The 16,074-nt window shown below is 43.1% G+C and overlaps 1 protein-coding gene across 1 annotated transcript; it reads left to right on the top strand.

Moving 5' to 3' along the window:
• Window positions 1-6: 6 nt before the first annotated feature.
• LOC132008688 (cationic amino acid transporter 3-like) lies at window positions 7-4,704 on the top strand (the record flags this gene model as incomplete). The annotated part of the gene is made up of 1 exon (XM_059387280.1): window positions 7-4,704. A coding segment is annotated over one exon (1,164 nt), but the record flags the coding sequence as incomplete, so codon positions are not given.
• Window positions 4,705-16,074: the final 11,370 nt, after the last annotated feature.

Here is a 16,074-nt window from a genome sequence, read left to right on the forward strand (position 1 = left end):
TCTAGCTTGGGCCCTCTGGGCTCTGGAGGATTTGTCCCTTTTGGCTTTGAGGGCATTCTCCGTGGATCAGCTACCTGTTTCTATGCATTTATAGGTTTTGGCATTATTGTTACCAGAGTCAGAAAATCACACAATCCCCAGCGTTCCATCCCCAGGGGCATTGTGATTTCACAGCTCATCTGCTTTTTGCTATATTTTGGTGTCTCTGTGGCACTTACACTCATGGTTCCTTACTACCAGCTTCGACCTGGGAGCACCTTGCCTGAGGCATTTCTTCATATTGGCTGGGTCCCTGCCTATTATGTTCTAGCTTTTGCAATTTTCTGTAGTATTCTTGTCAACACCTATTGGGGCTTTATGTTCCGTATACATCGGAGGATATGCATGATGGCAGAGGACAACATCTTGTTCCCTTTTCTTGCCAGGATCCATACTAACACATATGCCCGTATCATATCCACTGTGACCTTTGGCAGTATTGCAACAATCATGGTATTCTTTTTTGGACTCACTGATCTTCTGCACTTCACATCATTTGAGGCCTTGATATCTTATTCGCTGGTAGCTCTTTGTGTTCTCATCATCAGGTATCAGCCTGAGAGGAGGAAGGAGGAAAATCAACCAGAAGTGCAGGAAGAGAATGGGCAAATTGAAACAAAATTACAGGAAGAGAATGAGGAAAACGAAACAGAGGTGCAACAGGAGAATGGGGGAAATGAAATACAGGTGCAGGGGAAAACTGCACATGCAATAGAGAAGCTGACTCTCAGGAGACTATTTTTTCCAGGCAGCCCCACCCCCACTCCACTCTCTGGCCAGATTGTCTATGTTTGCTCCTCACTGCTTGTTCTGCTGCTGATTCTCCTCTGCCTGGTGCTGGCCCACTGGCCAAGTCTGCTTTCTGGAGACCCAGTGCCGGTTACCATGGTTGTGCTGCTCCTGGTGCTCATCACTGGGATCACTGGGGTCATCTGGAGACAGCCACAGAGCTCCACTCGCCTTCAATTTAAGGTCCCTGCTGTGCCTCTCCTCCCACTCTTGAGCATCTTTGTGAATGTTTGCCTTATGATGCAGATGTCAGCTGTCACCTGGGCCTGGTTTGGTGTCTGGATGCTGATTGGGTTTGCTCTCTACTTTGGCTATGGGATCCAGCAAAGCCTGGTTACTTGATCCCACTTAAAGGCCCAAACTGTAGACTCAACAGTGAACTCAGAAGTACCAGTACATATTTGGCTTGACATCATCACCGGTGAATGCAGACTGGCTCCCCTACACAATAATGGGGAGTACTCTTGAGCACATGGAAAGCTAGGGCTCCTATGAGATACTGGTGGGGGAATACTAATAGAGCTTTGTATTTATGATATAGTAAAGGATGTGTCTTTGCTCTTCCCCCCTCCTTTTTTCTTACTTTCTACTTTAAAAAAATATTTTATTTATTGATTTGATAGAGAGAGAGACAGCTATAGAGGGAACATAAGCAGGGGACATGGCAGGCAGAGGGAGAAGCAGGCTTCCCACAGAGCAGAGAGCCTAATGCAGGGATCAAGCCCATGACCTGGGTTCATGACCTGAACTGAAGGCAGATGCTTAACTAACTGAGCCACCCAGGCACCTGTAATTTCTACTTTGCCTTTGTGTCCATAGTTGCTCACTGGCTTTTACAAAAGTAGTATTAAAAGAAACTTGAAACACATGTTTTCATTTTCCTTGGTTAAATATCCACAGGGAAGGAGGTGGCTAGCTGGCTTAGTCAGTAGAGTATGCCTCTTGCTCTGAGGCTGGTGAGTTTGAGCTCCTCATTGGCTGTAGAGATCACTTAAGAAAATATTCAGTAGCAGAATTACTGGATCATAAGGTAGTGCTGTGTTAAATTTTTTGAGGACTCTCCACACTGTTTCCCACAATGCCTGCTCCAATTGACTTTGCCACCAACAGTGCATGAGGATTTCCTTTTCTCCATATCTTTGGCAACACTTGTTATTCTTGTCTTTTTGATTTTAGCCATCCTGACAGGTATAAAGCCAAATCTGGTTGCACTGTTAAAAAAGAGTTTAATAGGTTTAATTTTTTAATGTTCAGTTAGCTAACATATAGTACATTTCTATTTCCCTGATGATTAGTAATACCAAGCGTCTTTTCTTGTGTCTGTTGGCCATCTGTATATCTTCTTCAGAAAAGTATCTATTCAGGTCCCCTGCTCATTTTTTAATCGGATTTTTTGTTTTTTGGTATTGAGTTGTGTATATTCTTTACATACTTTGAGTATTAACCCCTTACTGTAAATCATTTGCAAATATCTTCTCCTATTCAGTAGGTTGCCTTTTTTTGTTATTGATGGTTTCCTTTTCTGTGCAAAAGCATTTTTGTTTCATGAATTTGAAAATACATATGCACCCCATGTTTATTGCAGCATTATTTCCAATAGCCACCCAAACGTCCATTAATGGATGAATGGATAAAGAAGATGTGGTCTATATGTATATACAATGGGCTATTACTCAGCCATAAAGAAGAATGGAATCTTTCCATTTGTAACAACATGGATGGACTGGATGGATATAATGCTTATTGAAATATGTCAGTCTGAGAAAAGCAAATGCCGTATATTTTCATTCTTATGTAGAATTAAAGACATAAGAAAATTAAGATGAAAAAGGAAAAAGGACAAACAGCAATACCAAAATACAAACAAACAAATAAACCAAAACCACAACAACCTAGTTCCCTAAATAAAGGGAACAAACTCATGGTTGCCAAAAGGGAGATGGGTTGGGGAATGAGTGATTTAAATAAAGGGAATTAAGAGTACACTAATCTTGATGAGTCCTGAGAAATGTGTGGAATTGTTGAACCATTGTATTGTGCACCTGTGAGTAATAATACCTGCCCTTAAGATGCTTATATTGGAATCAAGGGGTAAAGCATAGCTGTCACACAAAGTAGAATGTTGTCATAGGTAATATACAAATAGAGTGTCTTGGGAATTCAGAGTGGAGGATGATCAGTGTGGCTGGCACAGAAGTGAGAGTTGATGGTAAAATCAGAGAACACTTTATAGAGGAATGGCTATTGAGTTGGGATTTGCCACATCTGGGTGGCAGGGAGAGATTGTAGGCAGTGAGAACACCAGGATGAAAAGCACAGGAAAATGAAGCTGTGTTCAGAGCGCACTGATCAGGCTGTGTAGCTGGAGTCTTGGCTGTGTGAGGGGACAACAGAGCATGCAAAAGTGGATTGGAAACCAGAGCTTTCCCCTGAGCACAGAGCACTTAGCGTATGAGGCCACTGTCATGCTGAAAATGGAATGCAGAAAAAGAATGTTGATACTTCTTTTAGCAACTTCTGCATTCTTGGACTTTAAAGCTTCTCTACTGTTGTCTGCTTTAGTTGACCTGCTCAGAAAGTACACAGCTGAGAGCCACGTGTCCTGGGTTCTCGTCCTGTTTCCACCACTAAGTAGCAACGTGACCTTGAACAAGGTGTTCAGTTTTTTTCTAGGCTCTGCTTCTTTATGTGTAACGGGAGAGGTCACAGCTGGATATTTCTCATGTTCCCTTTCCTTAAAAAATTCTAGGATTTTCTCTGGTTCTTCTGTCCTGTTATTCTCTTAACTAGGTCTCCATACTGCATATGATCCAAACCAGCATCCTGCCTACTTTTCACTACAACCCATTGTTGGAGCTGTAGAGGTTCAATAAATAACACCCGATCTCCCTCTCCTGTGTTTGGAACTTATTGATAATCATGACATCAGTGACATAGCTGATTAAACCATCAGCTGTAGATGTGCAGCTTACTTGGCTTGCTAATGTGTCATCACTGCCTTTGACAGTCTTCTCATCACAAGAAGTGCTGAGTATTCCTGGTCTACCACCACAGGAAAGAGTTTGTTTTATTAATTCTCCTGTATGAGCATGCTGGATTGCGTGTGTCCAGTGGGCAGGTTCATTGTGGACAAAAAAAGAAAACCAACAAAATATTGGAAGAAGCTAACCAGGTATGCTCAGTGTTATGTCTTCACTTCAATAAGCATTCATTAATCATTAATCATTCATTAATCATATCAAGGTCCCAGTGAGAGAGAGCCCTGTGGAGAGTGGACAGGAATAGTACTCTGCTCAGAGGTGCTCAAACCTCAGGGGATGCCATGACACCCATAGGGCTTGTGGAGACAGATTGCTGGGCACCGTCCCCAGTGTTTGGAATTCAGGAGGTCTGGGTGGGGCCCAGAACTTGAACTTCTAACAAGTTCCCAGGTGATGCTGATACTGCTGGTCCAGGGACCACCCGTTGAAAACCAGAGCTCCAGCTAAAACTCTTCACGTGTAAAGCTGAAGTGAGGGAAACAAAGGCACCCTTTGTACACTCACCTTCATTTAATGAAGATTTAGATTAAAATACCATTGTTAATACTGTCATAGTGGGCAAATCATAATGAATCATTTCATAATTATATGTATAGCAAATTCATACCATGTGCACTTAAATATCTTACAATTTTTTATGTCAATTTTCCCTCAATAATTCTGAAATTTAAATAGCATACCACAGTTAATTGTGTCTTTCTTTTCCCTCTTTTTGTTTTTTTTCTTTGCTCCTGATTATAGACCCTAGGCACGTAGTGTATCTTGTTCACTCCCAGAGCCTCCAGCCAGGGGCCAGGCATCTAATGAGCATTTAATAAACTCATGTTAAATTGAATTGAGACTTATGTATTTCCTTGGTTCAGAAAATTCTGCTTTCCTTCAGGCTAACAGTGTGCTCTACCTTTAAAACTCTCTTCTGGAAGATGTCCTCAACAGACAGCATTTCTCTTTTATTCAGAAAGTTGCCTGTATCCAGCATCTAAAACTTTGCCCAGGCATTTCTAGTTTTGCCATTGGGTGGCTACGCTTGAATGCTGATGCCTGTCCTGTCTGTTCCATCCCTGTGGGAATAGATTCTACATTTTCTCTTGATCCAATAGTAAGAACAGTGTTGTTCATTTAAAGCGCAACAGAGAAACTACATCTCTGGGGCAGGAGAATGCATGATATGACCCGCCCTGGCCCTGCTCCATCTCTTGCCATAGAATGTGGGGAGGGGATGGAAGGAGTGAAATTGATAGAAGGCCCAACCAGCTCTACCTAATTCTAGGGAATCCCTAAAGATAGACTGGCTCCAGTGAGGGCACAAGAGGCATCCTTCTCGACGCAGTCAGTTTTATGTTTTGGTATAGGAGGGCCAGCGCTTTTCTACTGTAATTATACATGAGCCTAACCCGGGAAGGAGACAGGGAAGATACTTTTTTACTTGCTGGATTTCTTATCTTCCCAAAGGATGAAGGTGGCTCCAGGGAAGAATGCCAGAGGCAAGATTCCCCATATACTTACCCATTCATTTAGATTCCTTTTTGAGGGACTGGTACAAAAATCTTCTGAAAGCACCTACAATTCTTTGGGGAGAGAGAATTTATACCCCTACATGGGGAGGAAAATAGGCTGAAATCGGAGGATTCATAACTGGATTGAAATTGAGGCATTGTTATTCTGGAAGAGAAGGTATGAGTTGAAACTGAGAAAGAGGTATTTGTCAAGTACACTTCCTGGAGAAGGTTGTCTATGGAGGAATTTGGGAAATAAAAGACAGGTGTGCTGGAAAAGAAATGGGACAGTAATTCTAGGCACATGAAACTTTAAGAGTTGTGAAAGAATGAGACTCTTATGAAGCATGTGTTTATACATTTGAAGGGAATTTAAGAGTCCAGTTTGTATTATGTGTTGCATATTGTGCCACAGAGTGACATTCTTGAATCAGGAAGTGATAAGATAGGATTCTCCTTGTCACTAGAAGATAGAGAGAAGGGTGTGGACAGATATACTCTTCCTGGGAGATTGTTGTAGCACCTGCTGCAGTCATCTATAGCGTGCTCTTCAAAGTGTGGTCCATGGACCAGCAGCTAGGATGTCCCCTGGGAACTTCTTAGAAATGCAGACTCCTAGGCCCCCATGCAACATGCTGAATCAGAATCTGCATTTTTATAGGCTCCAAGTGACTTGTAAGGTCTTTTAGGTTTGAGAAATGCCTACAGGTGTCTGGCCTCAGATGGGCAGTATGGAAGGTGTGAGAACTTTGGAACTGGGAACACAAGAGTAGAGGCCAACGCTGGGGATTTGAATTTGGGGAAGAGGGAGAAGTGTGGGGTTTGACTGTCTGCCTGTCTCCAGGACTCCCATACCAGTCACTATGGCAGGGTTTAGCACTCTGCCCACTGTGGGTAAAAAGCCTGTGGTGCCCTCAATCATGTCTGCTTGGTTCTCAGGTCTCCTCTGGGGCAAACATTGTGTGGGTGGTGACTGCTGCCAATTCTACTTCCCCTCCTTCATATGATGGCCTGAAAGGGCCTAGGGAGATCATATTAGTCATGCTCTGACTCACAGTTGTACTGTCCCTTAATCAAATGAGTGATAACCTGATGATACTGATTGAGGAGGCTGTGGAGGTTGGGGGATAAAAAATGAATTCTTAACTATCTGTCCCAGAAATTAAGCAACTTTCATCTTTCAAAAGATTTCAGGAAAGACAAGATATCTACGTAAGGGGCTATACCATACTAGGGACAAAATTATTCTTTTTAAGGGATCATTGATGATTTTTAATTGGTTAATAACAAAGTATATAGATCAGTAATTCCAGACACCTGGATTGATGGGCAGTAGAACAATGTTACCAGGTGGGCATTGGAGAATTTTCTTTTCTTCTTTTAATTTTTTTTTTTTGAAAGAGAGAAAACAAAGAAGTTGGGGGAGGAGGGTCAGAGAGAGGGAGAAGCAGACCTCCCACTGAGCATGGAGCCTGATATTGGTCTCCGTCCCAGGATCCCATACCGTGACCCGAAACAACCCCAGTTGACTCAGCCACCCAGGTGCCTCCACTGGAGAATTTTCATAGCCTTTCAAGGGTTTGTGTAACTCATCCCCAATAAGAAGAGGTCAGTATCAATAATAATAAACAATAAATAAATAAATAAATAGAAAATAAATAAATAATAAATAATAATAAACAGAAGCCAGTATTAAAGGAAAATAGATGGAGATTGAACATAAGGAAGAATTTTCTGAGATCAGAGGGTGATGGGGGACATGGGAGGGCTCAGGCTCTGTGGCCTTGTGCATGGCTGTCTCACTTGGTTGTGGAATGCCTCTGATGGGCTCCTGCCCAGAAACAGGGAACTAGACACAATGAATCTCATAATCTTTGTTATCCCACAAATTATCCAGTCAACTTCTTAAATGAGAGAATGGGATGGATGTGTAGAGTATGTAGGTGGTGAAGCATGGGGGTGATGAATGACAGAAGAAAAAACACAGTCTTCTTAGAGCACTGAAATCTGCCACCAGTTCTCCTAACACTCCTAAAGAATATATTGAACATTAGGACTCAAACAGACTTTGAGGGTTACCGGTCCTTCCTCTCTCCCTGTATTCATCTTGTGTCATAGGAGATTGTAAAAGCTCCTAAGGGTAAGGAACATCTCTCTCATGCATTACTTCTTCTATGTCCACAGCCCCAGAGTGATGATGATGATTATATAGCTACAATTTGCTGAGTACTCCAAGCACTTTATGTAATCACCTATTTTATACAATGTTGAATGACATGAGTAGTGTTGTGCTCATTCTACAAAAGCTGAAACTAAGGCTCAGAGAGGTTCAGTCATTTGTGCAAAGTGAATAGTAGTGAAGCTTGGATTTGTACAAAATTTGAGCAAAGTCTTGTACCTGCAACCCCTTATACTCTGCATGGAGTCTCAGTGAGGGCCTGCTCAGTGAGGGCCTGCTGATCGCTGAAACTTGATGGCATAGAGGTAACTGAAAGACAGTGGATAATTTCCAATAATGAATAATGAGAAAACATTTTCTATGTGTTTTGTGGCATGTAGTCAGAGACATATTTGGTGACACATGCAGCTCATACTCAGATAATCTCTCCTGGGCCCCACCCTGTGGTCAGGAGCCTGGAAAGGGGACAATGCTGGGTACATATCATCATAAATTTCCTCATTGAAAGTCATGTGTATGCCAACTATGTGGACATTTTTGTTTGAAATTTGAGTAGAAATATGCATCAAGGAGTGGGGTATGTTTCTCTTCGTATGTCTATAGACATGAGCATATTTTTAGACTTAGTGGGTATCATGAGTGTGTGTGTGTGTGTGTGTGTGTGTGTGTGTAGATGTGTGTATGTGTGTGTGTGTGTGCAGGTACACAAACCCTGAAGGTTTCAACCAGCACTAAGGAACCAGGAGCCTTCCTACCCTGGCCATGCTTGGTGTGTTTCTCCCAAACCCTGATATTTATTTTCCATCACCTCTCAAGGAAACCCTAATAAGTTTCCTTCTGAGAAGTTCATGGCTAAGATGCTGGGCTGCTATGGAGCCCTAACCATTTGCTACAGTTAGAAGAGGTTCATAGAGAAAGAGCAACAGCAGCCGCAATGAAACCGCTCCTGTGTTTTACCCTTTAACTTCATACACAGCTGCAGTTACAGGCACACCCCCCACATGAACACCTCCTCTCCCCTACAACTTCCTCAGGGAAAGTCCTGGGAGAAGCCACTGTATTTACCTCTTCCCTTCTAAGTGGGACTCTCTCTTGGAGCCACACCAGGAAGAGGACAATTAAAAATTGTGCTCATTAAGGAATAGAGTGGAGATTCTGAGAAACTGGTCATTTGTGGAGCTAATTTCATAAAATGCAGTGAGCTCTGACAGAAACAATGACAGTAAGAGGAGTTGAATGTCTCTGTTTCCTTCTTGAGAAACCTGAAGCAAAGCTCCTAGAAGCAGGAGGCAGGACCTGCACGTGGTTTGAAGGCAGACACAGCCCAGGAAGCCCCTCCTCCACCTGCCCCCACCAGTGCTTGGCAGATTGTTTTGTGAGCGATTTTTATGACAAACTTTACTTTACATCCTACACTCTTGTCCAGAGAAGGAGGAAATATAGATATTTATGGACATCTTGTGTCAGAAGATCTAGGAAAATTGACTATGAAGATGGAAGGAGGAGGGGTGTCTCCTTTTCCCTGGGTATGCAAATTACTTAAGTTAATTTGTGTAGCATGTGCTTTTCTGTGCTTTGTGCTCTTCTCAGGAATGAGATTAAGAAATCCTTTCATTCTTACTAAAGAAGTCAGTGGGGGGAAAGAGGAGATGAAAGTTATATAGATGGAGGCATAATGGGTACCCTCTTCTATCTGAACCATTGCTCCTTCAGTAAGATCAGGTGCAAGAGAAGTGAGGAGATATGGACCCTGAGCTGGGACCCAGGTCCTGCCTCCTCTCTTCTATATTCAAAGCCTCCAGATCCTGTAGTTTTATCTTAAGTTTCACGGATCCTTGCATTTCACTCTCTCATGATAAACAGAAGTTTAATATCAACTGATGCCCAAAGTCAAGAAATCCTTCTCAGTAGCAATGTCTTTCTTTGGAATTCTGTCCTCCCAATCTCTGACTACTGAAATCATCAATCATCAATCAGTCTTCAAGGTCCACTATAAATGTTACCTCTGCCTACGCCTTCCTGGATTATCTGCCTCCGAAAAAATTTATTACTTTTGATTTCTCCTACTCCTTTGTGTCACTCTCACCATAGTGGTCTCTCTGCACATTGTGTTCAGCTGTAGTTACCCTGCATCTTCTCTTTCTCCCTGACTCACCTGTAAGCTTCTGGAGTGGGGAGACTGTGCCCTGTATATTTTTATATTCTCTCCATTCAGCGTAACACATACCTATAGAATTACTAAATAACTTTCAGGTATGGCATAAAATGGGGAAAGTGCCCATGAAGAGATGTGTGGAAGGAGAGGTACTATGAAAACTGAGAAAGGATAATTACTGTGACTGTAGGTCCGCACATGATGCTTTCAGGTATGGATCATCTTATTAGGAATATGTTATGTGGGATTTATTCCCACATAACAGATTTAGTCCTTGTTCATTCTTTCTCCCATTGAAATATAGAGCTTTTCCCAGAGGGATATAGACAGTAAGCTAGAAAACAAATATAATGTTCAATAATTCCAGAGTGTGATAAACCCACAAAGGAAATCAACAGGGCCTCGTGAACAAGAGTAACAGGGAATTTTGTTTAGACAGTGAGGCTAGGACCATCCTTTATAGTCACTGTCATGTATTTACCCTACTATGATTATGAGTTAATTCAGTTTCTAACCCGAAGAACAATAACAATAAAATCTGAAGGAGAATAAAAGCCCTCCCACCAGGGTGTGTGTTTGTCAACCCAATCTTAGGATTGGTTCCTTCTTTGGTCCAACTCCCAACCTCCCCCTTGTTTTGGGAAGAGAGGAAGTCAGGGCCTTCCCCTTGCCTCAGGATGGACCCTGTCCCCTCTTCTCCAGCCTAGGAGTCTGCAGACAAAACAGGCGTTAAGGGGTTTGGTCTTGCTGGAGACTTGGAGACAGATCAAGATAGAGGCCTCTAAAATAATGCCCCAGGATGCGAGGAGCTGGGCAAGAGATGGAGGCAGAAGTTCACAAAGAGACTAACTGTTGTCACAGAGACTCCCTCTCACCTCCCAGCACAGTCTCAGTGGGTTCTGGGCTCTATTCTTGGGGAGCTGCTCAGGCTTTTGGGCTTGACTTTAGAGACCACCTGACCCTGGTCATCCCTGGTTCCCTGTTCCAAGGCTGAAGTCAACCCAGGCTGTGAGGAGCAGACAGTCCCCCAGTATCCCAGCAACCTCAGCTAACTCGTTCATTATCTGCGGCTGAGGTGTAAGGGACAGAGACTTAAATAAAATTGGTTAGATTAAGGGGTCAAGAAGCCATATTTATCTGATGTCTTCCCTTAACAATATCCTAATTATAAGGAATCACTGGCAAGTGGGAGAAGATTCATCTGTGGATATGGGCATCCACAAGTGCATCCTCTATCCATTCATAAGGAAAGTGCTGCCATCCACTACTTCCACAAGTTCATAGTTAACCTCATGCAATGGGATATGCTCCAGCTTTTAAGGGGTGATTTTAGTATCCCAGCCCCTAACATGTTGTAGAACAGCATGTTAAAGGTGACAGTTGAATTATACAATTATTGGGGAGTCCTGACTATTGTTCAGTCTACGGCCATACCACCCTGAACGCGCCCGATCTCGTCTGACTATTGTTCAGTTGGTCAAGTAATCAGATGCCCTTGGGGTCCTGTTACCATCCCCGTAGTGTGTCAAGCAAGAAGATTGTCTATACATGAGCTATAGGGGCAAATTCTCTAAAGGTTACCTCAAATTGTCTAGCTAAGCAAACTACAAGCATTCAAAGGCAATTAACCAGGACTAGAATATAGCATCCACATATGAGTGTTATGGAAGCATAATTTTTCTCTCTAAAATCACCCTAATTTCCAAAGAGAACCAAATCAGGACCAATTCACTTAAGAAAACAGCTCCAATTTTAGCAGAGTTTCCCTACATATTTATAATAGTGGTTGACCTTATAACTTTATAACTTTAGAACTTAAAGTTACTTTGTTGGAATGAACTTTTAATAGCCTCTTTAGGCCAGAAACCATCCAATACCAGCCATTAGAGTTGCTTGTAATACCTGTAGATTTGGGTGAATTCCTCTTCTCCAGGTCCCCCAAATATCCTGAGGTATCTTGTACCTCACAGGAAGTGACATTCTTTACTTTATTCTTTACTGGTAAGGCTGCTGGGAACTCTGTAAGCAAGGGATCGGGCCAACATTTTCAATGGGTTTTATTAGCCCCATAAAGTCTACCTTAGTTCCTCAAAGTTATATGGTCCTATCTGAGTCTCTATCAAACATGACATTCAAGTGAAAGCCTTGGCCAAATAACCAATGTTTCCAGCTGTGTCCTGTGACAAGGAAAACAGATGCTTACTGAACTTGTGAAAACAACCAAAATTGCCATGAAGGAAAGAATGCTCTCACTGACAGTAGTTTCTGAATCTGGATGGTTCAGTAAGAGGGGAAAGTTAAATGTTCCTATTTGTTCACAAAGCAATATTTCATCATGTTTTTGTAGGCCATAGATATCATAAGAGAAAGTTTCCTTAAATCTGGAAGAGCCAACATAAGAAAGCCGGCAAAGTTGCAAAGAAGAGTCATAAAAGTATAATCATGTCCCTCCATTCATTCAGATCCCTGTTAGTCATTCATGTTTCTGTTTGAATGAACCTTTTTCATTCGTTCCAGAAATTCTTACCCAGTTTAGTTTTCTTCTTTTAAAGATATCTAAACCCTGTATTTGTCAAAAGTCCTTTCCATGAATCTCCTTGGAGATGAGTCATATTTTGCAAGAACATCAGAGTAATCATCTGTAAAAGATGAAGACTCCAGAATGGTCATGGCTCAAGATCTGATGAGAATTCACTCTAATGCAGTTGACAAGGAAAACTTGTTATTTCTGTGACCTATAGCACTCCAGTAATGAGAGTGTCAAGTGATGACCCTATATCAGGACATATTAAAACTTCGGGAATTTCTTCGGGAGTTATAGCATGTATCCCTGCAGAATGAACTGAGAAAGTTTATCATCATCGTGTTTGATAACACTTCCCATGTAATTTATCATACCAACTACACAAGCCTAATTAGTGAAAAATATTTTATTGAGAATTCAAATCTTGGGAATTTTGTTCAAAACCTTAGAAAATTCTTGAGAACACATTTAAATAGGATTTAGATATTTAATTACCTATTTAACCAAGCTGGTAGTAAGATATTCTACAGAAGGTTGTATAGTTGTTATTAAAAGTTAGCTCTTTTATTTATTTTTTAAAGATTTTTAAAATTTATTTGATAGAGAGAGTGTGTGTTTGCATGACGGGTAGGGGGCCGATAGAGAGCGGGGACCAGACTCCCCAGTGAGCAGCAAGCACAGCCTGCGGCTGGATGCCAGGACCCCGAAATCATGATCTGAGCCACAGGCAGATGTTTAACTGACAGAACCGCTCAGGCACCTGAACTTAGCTTTTTCACTATTGAAAACTTAGTTCTCTTAAGTAATCGATGACCAGATAAAGACAAAACATAGAAGCTTTGGTTTCTGGAAAGACAAAACAATAGCAACAACAACAAACAAATGAAGAAACAAACCAAAACATTCCTTGAAAAGCCAATACTCAGGAGACAAGTTTTGATTGGACAGGAAGCCTGCCAACTGGGGAGAAGCAGACTCTTGTCCAAGGGCCAACTCCCAGGTTTCTGCCTGGCGGGGGGTCAGGGCGAGGGTGTTAAGGGAGCTTAGGGCAGTTCATCAGTAAAGGGAGTCCAGAGGCCCCTAACATTTCGTGATTACATCCAGACTCCAAGGTACCAGCTACAGACATTATCTCCGTTCTGGGAGGTTGTATAATGGGATCTGGTTCCTTGCTGCAGGGTAGGGGCATGTGCAGGAGTCTCTGGATTCTCTTTTCATTATGTGCAGGAGGACTCTGTTCTGTTCTAGGTAAACATGCATGATCTACAGAAATACAAAGAAAGGTTAATCAGTCTTGTGGGCTCAGGGTGCTGGCTAAAACTGAAAGACTAAGAGGCTGATTTTCTCTGACATGGCTCCCTGGGGGTGATTAGCACTCCTGTCCATCTCATGCCCAGGCTTAGGGCTCCGTTGCGAATATTTGGGCCATGGTCAACTGCATTACTGTTACTTTGGAAAACTCAGTCTACAAATGGGTGAGAAGTATGATGGATCTGAAGGGGCAGGGATTGGGGAAGGGGAGTCCTGTGTAGTCAGCTAATCAGAGATCAAATTTCCCCAGGTGTGCACAACAGAGGGTCTAAGGCTGAAGGAGACTGGGTTTCTGTTTTAGGAACAGCAGGACTGGAAGGGTATTGGGGAGATACTCACTACAGGGGCTGTTAAGTAGAAGGGGTCACTTCCCATGGGTGGACATTGCTCCTGGAAACTTTACCTGTCTTTTAATCCTCACATAATTATTAGGTCCATTTTTAAACATCATTAATAGTGATGAAACTGAGGCTTAGAGAGGTTATGTCAGGGGCCCAAAGTAACACAACATATGAAAAGACAAAAGTAGGATTTGAACTCAGGTCTTTGACTTATGAGTTCTGGCTCTTTGCACCACACCATAAGAGTCTTACTCTTTTTTTAAAAAAAATTTTTAATGATTTCACTTATTTAAGGACACCTGCATGGTTCAGTGGGTTAACCATTGCCTTCAGTTCAGGTCATGATCTCAGGGCCCTGAGATGGGGCCCACATTGGCTCCTTACTCAGGAGTGAGTCTGCTTCTCCTTTTCCCTCTGCCTGTAGCTCCAGGCTTGTGCTTTCTCTTGCACTCTCTGTATCAATTAAATAAATTCTTTAAGAAAGTTTTTTACTTATTTGAGAGAGAGAAGGAGAAAGAGAGAGAGAGAGAGAGAGAGAGAGAGAGAGAGAGAGAAGAGGGAGGAAGGGAAGGGGGAGAGACCAAGAGGGAGATGCAGACTCCCCACTGAGCAGGGAACCTGATGGGGGGCTAGAGTCTGAGACCATGACCTGAGCCAAAGGCAGATGCTTAACCAACTGAGGCACGAATCTTCCCTGAGTTCTTTCTCTTTCTTGTGTCTGCCTCAGCCGCAGGCCTCTGGGTGGGGCCAGGGTGGGGGATGGCAGGTAGGTGCTCTAAAATGTTTCTTGTGTGAAGGACTGAGTTATCTCTGCAGGTGGCACTCCCACAGTGTGGGTCACAGTCCTAAAGACCCTGGTGGCAGGAGGAGAGATAGAGTAGAGGGGCTCCAGTGTGGGCCACGAAAACGGAAATAGCATTTCTATGGGTTTCCCTGCTTTCCCCGACGTTTTAGATCTCTAGGATCTAGAGGACTGGGCTCTGGATCCTTAGAAGAAAGGACTAGAGTGGTGTGTATGCGTGCACAAGTGTGTTTGATGAGTGTGTGAGAGTGTTTAAGTCTGGGTTTGCATGTCTGTCTGTTAATGAGTTTGTCTGTGTCTTTGTGTTGCATACACATAAGAATGTTTGGACGAGGGGAGGAGTCAAGATGGCGGAGAAGTAGCAGGCTGAGACTACTTGAGCTAGCCGGAGATCAGCTAGATAGCTTATCTAAAGATTGCAAACACTTGAAAATCCATCGGCAGATCAAAGAGAAGAAGAACAGCAATTCTGGAAACAGAAAAACAATCACTTTCTGAAAGGTAGGACTGGCGGAGAAGTGAATCCAAAGCAACGGGAAGATAGACCCCGGGGGGAGGGGCCGGCTCCCGGCAAAAATCAGGACTTTTAGAAGTCTGTTCCGCTGAGGGACATCGCTCCAGAGGCTAAACCGGGGCGAAGCCCACGCGGGGTCAGCGTGGCCTCAGGTCCCGCAGGGTCACAGAAGGATGGGGGTGTCTGAGTGTCGCAGAGCTTGCGGGTATTGGAACCGGAAAGCCGGCTACAGAGACAGAGCCGACAGTAAGCTCGCAGCTCGGTGTTACCTTGAACCGGTCGCAGGCTCGGTGAGCTCGCAGCGCAGCCCGGAGGTCAGGCAGATGGGAGTAACTGGGCGCTGTTTTCTGAGGGCACACTGAGGAGTGGGGCCCTGGGCTCTCGGCTCCTCCGGGCCGGAGACCAGGAGGCCGCCATTTGTATTCCCGTCCTCCGGAACTCTACGGAAAGCGCTCAGGGAACAAAAGCTCCTGAAAGCAAACCCGAGCAGATTACTCACCCCGGCCCCGGGTAAGGGCGGTGCAATTCCGCCTGGGGCAAAGACACTTGAGAATCACTACACCAGGCCCCTCCCCCAGAAGATCAACAAGAAATCCAGCCAAGACCAAGTTCACCTACTAAGGAGTGCGGTTTCAATACCAAGGAGAGCAGCAGAATTCCAGAGGAGAAGAAAGCAAAGCACAGAACTCATGGCTTTTTCCCTGTGATGTTTTTTAGTCTTGCAGTTAATTTAATTTAATTTTTTTCTTTTTCATTTTTTGTTTTTTTTCTCGCCTTCTGGTAAAAATTTTTTTTAACTTTTACCTTTTTCTTTTTTAACGTTTTTTAACCCGTTAATCTAATATATATATATTTTTTCTTTTTTATATTTTTCTTATTTGTT

Source organism: Mustela nigripes, unplaced genomic scaffold, assembly GCF_022355385.1.
Source record: "Mustela nigripes isolate SB6536 unplaced genomic scaffold, MUSNIG.SB6536 HiC_scaffold_672, whole genome shotgun sequence".
In the NCBI taxonomy this organism is placed as follows: domain Eukaryota; kingdom Metazoa; phylum Chordata; class Mammalia; order Carnivora; family Mustelidae; genus Mustela; species Mustela nigripes.